The 8,544-nt window shown below is 56.9% G+C and overlaps 1 protein-coding gene across 1 annotated transcript; it reads left to right on the top strand.

Moving 5' to 3' along the window:
- Nucleotides 1–109: 109 nt before the first annotated feature.
- Nucleotides 110–1,499, top strand: H1-10 (H1.10 linker histone). Its single transcript, XM_030849258.3, has one exon. The coding sequence runs from the start codon at nt 440–442 to the stop codon at nt 1,079–1,081; it is 642 nt and encodes a 213-aa protein (XP_030705118.1). The 5' UTR covers nt 110–439; the 3' UTR covers nt 1,082–1,499.
- The last annotated feature ends 7,045 nt before the right edge of the window (nt 1,500–8,544 follow it).

The raw sequence follows: 8,544 nt of genomic DNA on the forward strand, positions 1-8,544 counted from the left end.
CTCCAAGAAGCACAAGTTGGCGCTGGCCCCGGACCAGGCTGTTGTTGTTCTCAACGTGGTCCGCCGTAGAGCCATAAAAGCAGAGCGGGGCGCCCTCCTCACCAGAGCCCAGCGCGCACGCCCAACGAGCTCTGGTGGAGGCGGCGACGCTCGCGAGGCCGACTAAACCCGCTCCGAGACGATCCCCGCTTCGGCTACTTCGCGTCGGACTCCTGCGCTCCGGCCGACCCCGCGCCGGCCCCGGCTCGGGACCCCCGCTCCGGCCGGCCCGGCCCCCACCCCAGCCCTGCCGCCCGGCCCCAGGCACGGCCGCGGCCGCTCCCGCCTGGAGCCGCCGCGCGCCCCCAGCCCCCCGGCGCCCCCGCGGCCCCTCGCCTTTCTTTTCCCGGCGCGGCCCCCGGGCTTCCGCGCCCCGCCCGCCACCAACCCGCTCGCCACCATGTCTGTGGAGCTGGAGGAGGCCCTGCCGCTAACGACCGCCGAGGGGGCGGCCAAGAAGGCGGCCAAGGCCGGTGGCTCGACCTCGCTGTCCCCGTCCAAAAAAAGGAAGAATAGCAAGAAGAAGAACCAACCAGGAAAATACAGCCAGCTGGTGGTGGAGACCATCCGCCGACTGGGCGAGCGCAACGGCTCGTCGCTGGCCAAGATCTACGCGGAGGCCAAGAAGGTGGCATGGTTCGACCAGCAAAACGGGCGCACCTACCTCAAGTATTCCATCAAGGCGCTGGTGCAAAACGATACACTGCTGCAGGTGAAGGGCACTGGCGCCAACGGTTCCTTCAAGCTCAACCGCAAGAAGCTGGAGGGCGGCGGGGAGCGGCGCGGAGCCCCAGCGCCCGCCTCCGCCCCGGCGCCTGCTGCGCATAAGGCCAAGAAGGCGGCCCCGAGCGCGGCCCCTGCGCGGCGCGCGGACAAGAAGCCCGCCAAGGGCCCGCAGCCCGAGAAGCGCTCGCACAAGAAGGGTGCCGCCTCCAAGAAGGACAAAGGCAGCAAGGCCAAGAAGGCGGCAGCCGCGGGCGGCAAGAAGGTGAAGAAGGCGGCCAAGCCCAGCGTGCCCAAAGTGCCCAAGGGCCGCAAGTGAACGCGGGGTACCGGCGCCCGCTTTTCCACCCCGACTGCACGTAGGTTTTGCGCGGGGCACCGGCCCGGGCCGCCGTGCGCGCTCCAACTTCAGGGGACCCGGGCCCGCACCGGCCTGCCCATCCCCCGCGTGGGAGCGTTTTTTTGTTTGCTTTAGATTTTTGAAACGGCCCTGGCGATGCTCCTATTGGCTCTCGCCCTTGGCAACGGGTGTCGCCTTGGTTACCGGGCCCCGAAGGCCGCGCCGCGCCTGCGCGCGAGGACGCGAGGCCGCTCAGTCCTTCCCGCCCCCGCCCTGCCTGTTTCCGGGCGCGCGCCGAGCAATCGCGCGGGGCGCGGGGCCGCGCGGCGCTCTTTTTTCTCGTCGCCGTTTTTGGAGCACAATAAATTGGGCACAATAAATTGTTTAAACCTTTGAACCGCTCTTGTTTTCTTCCGAGTGGAGTAGGGTTGGGCGTGGCCGCCTCGGGGCTTGGGCTGGATGGGGGGCGGGTCCCCAGCATCCTGGATCCGTTAGAGGTGCAGGCCCGGAGCCCGGCATGAGAGGGGGCTGGTTGGTCCCCGAAGGAGGTGCGGAGTTTACCTTGGTAGATAGGCAGTTGGGTCCACCGCCTGGGGGGTGGGGGAGCGGGGGCTTTGCGGGGTCTGCGGGTTAGAGACCTTCACGTCTCACAAGGTCACCGCACGCTGGGTCTTCACAGAGCTTCCTGCGAATTCAGTGAGACTTCGTGTTACTCTGACAGGGACAGTGGATCCAGGTTTTGGTTCACTCACCACTAACAGGTGTGGTCTGAGCAAGGCTCTGACCCTCCTGGAGCTTGTAAGTTACTCTGGAGTGCACACGGGACCCAGGGTTACAGACAAATTGGCAGGAATGACCCTCAACCCTGGGACACCCTCCCACCCTTCGTGTCCATCTTATGGAATAGTTGTGCTTCTAGTTGGGCACTAGACTTGAGGCCTATTCTGACAGATGCTCCTATGAAGGGACAACCCTCCAAAACAGGGAGAGCCCTGGAGCAGTGGAAAGCCAGACAGCATTCTAGGGTAGTGCATATGCACAGACCAGGCTGAGCAAGTAGGTGAGAGAGCTTCAGGGGATCTCGCCTAGAGAAGAGGCCCTGGCCGGCAAGTGACCCTGACCATGGCCTGGCAGCCACTACCCTCCTCTGGCACACAGGCTGGGTAGCAGGGCAGACCCTTCCCACGTTGAGCAAGTGGCCAGCCAGTCCCACTTCAAGTCTCTCTCCACCCTGCTGCAGGTTCTCCCCACTGCTTCCTGCCGCAGGGAACTGCAGGGCCAACTGCCAATGTGTTATTGCCCTGGCCTGGGCCCAGGGCACACAGCAGCGGGCCAAACCAGCACAGGTGCCTGCCCTGCCCACGCTTCCAGTGTGGGAGAAGTGGGGAGACAGAAGTCACAGGGGTGCCACATCATTGCCCTCGAGGCAGAAGCTCGGAGAGAGAGACTTGAGAGCCAGATGGGGTCCTGATCTGGCTGGCATTAGGGCAAAGGCTGTTTTCAGTTCTTGGGAACTCCACCCACCTTGTCAGCCCACGTCCTGGCCACTTACTGATCAGTAACAGCTTCATCTACTTTGCAGTTTTGATTTTGGGGCAGTGTGCCCAGTGCCCTGCTGCAGGGCCACCGTGCCAGCCTTGGCCAGTCCCAAGCTGCCTGCAGAGCCAAGCAATAGGCCACCAGCAGCTAGCAGCAGTGAGAGGCCGCAGCCTCCCCAGGGTTCTGGGGGATGGCGCTCCTGGCCAGCTAAACGGGAGCCTTCCCATTCCACACCCTCTTTCCCTAAACCAGAAACCCAAGCCCAGATGCCACCTGGGCTCACCCCAGTTGTCCAAGTCAGCATCTGAGGCTGGGGCCTGGGGCTTGGGTTTCTGACACTCTCCTAGGTTGCCCTGAGGTTCAGAGAGGGTTGGAAGGGCTGCAGGGACCTGGGCACGTGGACACTACTCCTTCCTGCCCAACCCTTCACACTGAGCCACCTCCCCTTCCCAGAGTCCTCCCTGACCAAAGCTCCACCCCTACTGACTCTCTATCCTTTGAAGACATCCCGTGAGCTCCAAGGCCCGAAAGTGCCCTTCATGTTGGCCTTATGCCACACTGTCCTTCCAGATTTCCCACTGAAATCCGCCCTTCACTGCTCATACCACCTGGCTCTTCCAGCAGCCTCTGGCCCTGATGCTGACCCCCACACCCTTGTCACCACTGCCCCCCTCCATACTTTGAAGTCTTAGCCTCTGGCTTGTTGTCCATGCCAAGGCCTATGTTCTCCAGGTAGCATGGCTCATTCTTCTGATAATAAAAAGCACTTTAATTTTCTTCTGGAGACAAACCGCTCCCCTACTCTCAGGCCACATGGCTCTGGGGGGTCTGACCCTACCAGTCCCAGGGATGGTTGCGTGACCAAAGACCTGGCTGTTGGGTGTTTCGTCTGTTCCTTGGCCACAATGATTGGAGAAACTGGTTCTTGACCCCAGTGAGTTCAATGAGTCAATCCTGAGACTTCCTGGAACTAGTGAGAAAGAGGTGCTCTCTCACCCAGGATCACTAAGGGTAGGGACACTGGGGCCAGAGCTGCCAGTGGCCATCTTTGTCAACACATAGGGAAAACCCACCTGAAAAAAGAGCCAAGACATAAAGGTGGAGCCAAGAACAAAGGACATTAATGCAGCGTCTGGATCCAGCCATGCCTGAAGCTACATAGACCTGGCTATTCTGTGAGCTGATACTTGTTTTTCACATAAGCTAGTTGAAATTGGGTTTATGTCCCTTGCAATCTGGTCTCTCATTCCTTTAACTCACTTTATCCTCCCATGCCCATATCCTGGACCTTGTCATCTATTCAAATTGCTCTTCCTCAAAACCACTCTCCTAGGGTCCCACTGTCCTCCACCCACAGGTCCCCCACCTTCCCAACTTGCTCACTCAGACCCTTCGGCTGAGCTGCATCTCTGTAGGTGGGCCCCACATCCTGAAGTTGAATGAACACTCGGCGTGTGCCAGGCACTCTGAGGAAGGGCAGAGACCTCAGCCTCAAGACAGCCCAGCGAGGGAGGTGTTCCAACACTCACCTTACTGGTGCTGAAGGTGTATTTTCTGCCCTGACACCACACTCAGCTCCTGCACAGAGCGGGGGAGCTCATTTACTTACTGTCTCTTGGATTTGGCTTCAAGGGGCCTCAATTCCAGGTGAACACTGAAGGCACGTGACACTGAGGCCCTGGAGGAGGTATCCATTGTGCAGCAAAGGAGACAAAGGACTAGGTGGTTTTCTTGTCTGTAAGATAGGGCACAGCAACAGCCCACGCCCACACCCACCGATGGAGGGGACTTGGGTGGGGGGCCCACAGAGGATGAGGTCAGGGTTCTGAGCCTGGGTCCACCATGGTCTTTTCTCTGGGGCAAGGCTGTTTTCTCCAAGCCTCAGTGCCCTCACCTATAAACAGAGCCAAAAAAGATTTCTCTTACTCACCTGCTGACCAGGGCAGTCTGAACACACCACCCCTGGCCAGGGTCTCAGGTTTCGGTCTCTTGCACCCCTTGGGTAGCGCTCTCTCCTCCTGTGAAGCCGCTTCCTTCCCCTCACAGGGCTGGGACCCTGCCTCCCTGTGAACCTCCTCAGGATCTCGGGTCTACCCTCTGCACTCCTGGGTGCTACTTCTCCCTGGGCCCCGGACAGCTCTGCACACACTGCAAAGGCCCCTTTCCAGGTCGAGCAGCCTGAGCGACCCAAAGAATGGGGTCTCCACCCATTCAACTGCTGGGGACCAACCCAGCTAAAGCTGTCCTCTGCCAGGGCAGGGCCTGGCACTTAGCACAGGACTGAAACCCATGTCCATGTTGCCTCTGACCTTGGTGATGAGGGTATCCTGCAGAAGCTGAGACCTTTCATCCAGAGCTCAACATGTCCACACCTGGCCCAGTAGTCAGAAAAACTGAAGCAGAGTCCAGGGAAAGTTGAGTAATTGCAGGCCCAGGTGCCACTTCCCAGCAAGGAGGTAAATCAGCAGCTCACCAACCAAAATGGTTGCTTCCTTCCAAATCTGGCAAGAATCTGCCTGTGGCCCACCCTACCGGGAAACCTAGCAGCGAGGGCGCTCTGGGAGAGGTAGTGCAGTGCAGCCAAACTGACACAGTACGAAGCCATCATGGTTCCCCACAACAGAATGGGTGCGTGTGAACTGCACCAGGGTCTCAGACACAGAGGAGCACAGGCCCCAGGCCGGGCAGGACAGCCTGCCCAACTGGAGGACACAGACCCCCCTGAAGAGGGGCAGTGACCACCCAGTCCTACTGATGGTCTCCAGGCAGCAATGCAGCGGAATGTGGACAGAGCTTCCCGCCTTCTCAGACCTATTAGGAGCACCTCCTGAAAGTTTCTGATTTCCCCTCCCGAGGCATGGAGGGGCGTGGGCCATCCAGGGAGGCCTGGCAGGAGGGTGCCCCAGCCGGCAGTGGTCCCACACGGGGCTCAGTCATCAGAGCCACCTCCTGAGAATTTTTTTTTTAATTATTTCTTTTGGCTGCGTTGGGTCTTTGTTTCTGCACGCGGGCTTTCTCTAGTTGCAGTGAGCAGGGCCACTCTTTGTTGCGGTACATGGGCTTCTCATTGTGGTGGCTTCTCTTGTTGCAGAGCACGGGCTCTAGGCATGCAGGCTTCAGTAGTTGTGGTGTGCAGGCTCAGCAGTTGTGGCTCGAGGGCTCTGGAGCACAGGCTCAGTAGTTGTGGCGCACGGGCTTAGTTGCTCCGCAGCATGTGGGATCTTCCCGGACCAGGGCTTGAACCCGTGTCCCCTGCATTGGCAGGTAGATTCTTAACCACTGTGCCACCATGGAAGTCCCTCCTGAGAATATTTTATGTGGAAACTATAAACTTCTTTTTGTGAAACCTCCCACTTTTAAAATGTGGGCTTAAAAAAAGAAATACTCCACCTCACACCCATTAGGATGGCTACCATTAAAAAAAAAAAAAAGTTTTGGTGAGGGTGTGGAGAAACTGGAACTTTGTGCCCTGTTGGTGGGAATGTAAGATGTTGCAGCTGCTGGAAAACGGTATGGAGGTTCCTCAATCAAACGTAGAATTGATCCAGCAATTTTACCTCTGGGGACACACCCAAAAGCACTGAAAACAGTGACTCAAAGAGAGATTCGCACACCCATGTTCATAGCAACGCTATTCACAACAGCCAAAAGGCGGAAGCAACCCAGGTGTCTGTCAATGGATGATGGACGAACAAAGTGTGGTCTCTACACACAATGGAATATTATTCAGTCTTAAAAGGAAGTTCTGACACTTGAGACAACACGGATGAACCTGGAAGACAGCGTGCTCGGTGAAATAAGCCAGTCACAAAGGGACAAGGATGATCCCACTTATATGAGGTTCCTAGAGGAGTCAGCTTCACAGAGACAGGAAGTAGGATGGTGGGTGCCAGGGGCTGGCGGGGGATGGAGAGTTAGTGTTTAATGGGCTCAGAATTTCAGTTTTGCAAGATGAAAAGAGTTCTGCGGATGGGTGGTAGTAATGGTTGCACAATAATGTGAATGTATTGTATTTATACCACTGAACTGGACACTTAAAAATGGTTGAGATGGTAAATCTTACGTCCTGTGTATTTTACCACAACTAAAAATAAATAAACACTGTATGGCCCAAGCAAAATCACGTGTGACTCCATGTGGCCTTCGGTCCCCACCTCTGCGATCACTCACCTTGATCTTCTGTGTGGGCTGTTCTGGCTGCGTCACGAGACAAGAAGCTTCGAATGGTGGTGTCCTGATGGAGCTGGAGCCAAAGGACACCACACAGTGGTGACAGCAGAGACCAGGCTGCCCGTGCTGAGGGCCTGCACCAGGGTGACCACCTCCTCCCACAGGGCTGCTCCTAGGACCCCAGAGCCTCGCACAGTGCACCCTGCACATATGTGCTTCCCTATTCTCACTCACCTCCTCTTGCCTCTCCCAGCTCCTGGCTTTCTTCCAGCTGCCTCCATCAGGGGCAAAAAGTGTGGCACTGGGGCCCTGCCCCAGCCTGGCTTGCCCTATAAAACTTTTTGTGTTATTCAGTGTGATTATCCAACCCCTTTCACTGAAGCCCCAGCTCCTCCAAACAGTCCTTTAGCTTCCGCTGCCTGCTGGGAGTGTTGCCTGCGGAGCCTGCAGCATGCCTCTCTTCCCTGGAGCCCCGGGACGCAAGGGGGACCCTCACCCATCACCACATGAGGGACACCATGACAAGAGGTAGGTTCTCGGTCTCCAACAACCAGCGCCTGTGGCTGTGGGATCCTGGGAGTTCAACTGTGAGCACCTACTCTCCTGATTCAGAGACAGGCAAACCAGGTCTCAGAGAGAGCCAAGGACTTGGTCAGTTTTGTATGTACTAGGGACCCTTCCATACAGCCCGAGCCAAAGCTCCTTTCCCCAGGGAATGAGGTTCCACACCTCCCATCGCGGACTGCTCCTCATTCTGGCTAAGAAGAGGTAGAGAGTCTGAGTCCACGCATTACCCTCTCTGGTTCCCACCACCGACCTACCCTCTGGGCTCTCCTGGCAGCAAGTAGGGTCTTGTCTAAACTCTGCAAACTGAGACACCGTTCCCAGGCCAGGAGCCCCTCAGATCTGCCCTCAACTTACCTATGCCAAGCTGTGCGCTGTGGGCCAAGCCCCTCCCTTGCCTCCGTCTGTTCTGCTTGCTTCTATACAAAGCAGGACCGTGCTTCAGGTACACAAGCTTTGCAGGAAGAAATGGATCCAGAGGGACCGCAGACAGCAGTGGGGGAGACACCCGTCTACTAGAATCTGGAGTCTAGGGGACCCTCTGCCTGCTCTAAGGCTTCAGAGCAGGAAAGGGTCCCCTAAGGCCTGGAGCAAGCCTGGTCATCGTGCAGGTAGGGTGGGGTGAGGAGGGCCTGCCAGCTGGGAGCCCAGCTGAGATGCCAGACAGCCTCATTCAAGAGCTGTACCTCCTGCCCTGAGAACAGTTGGGGTCCTGGTCTACTAGATCACACCATGAAAGGAGACCCAGCGCAGCCAAAAATAAAAAATGAATAATTAAAAAAAAAGGAAGAGCAGGGCAGGACAGGATGCTATGCTGCTCTAACAAGCAGGAGTAAGTATTGGCAAAAGGTGGGAAAACGGTAATCACATGCCCCTGAAACTAGTGAAAATTTGGAGAGCAACTTGGCAATACCTAGTAAAGCTGATGACTCAGATAGGGGGAAAAAACTGCCGAAGGAAATGGCCAAGATGATACCATTTATGTAAACCTGAATATCACAAAAACAATGTTTTGATACAAGAATGTGCTTTTAACATCACATTTATGTCAAAGTATAAAAACCTGAATGAAAAGGACACAGGCTCCTGAGAACACTCTATTCTGCCTGGTAAACGACCCCACCAAACTGAACCCTGAAAAAGAGTGGGGAAAAGCGAGGAGAAGCAAA

Source organism: Globicephala melas, chromosome 11 (assembly GCF_963455315.2).
Source record: "Globicephala melas chromosome 11, mGloMel1.2, whole genome shotgun sequence".
NCBI lineage: Eukaryota > Metazoa > Chordata > Mammalia > Artiodactyla > Delphinidae > Globicephala > Globicephala melas.

Bases quoted from the DNA above. Each gene is read 5' to 3' on its own strand.
- H1-10 (XM_030849258.3), top strand. From the start codon at position 440: ATGTCTGTGGAGCTGGAGGAGGCCCTGCCGCTAACGACCGCCGAGGGG.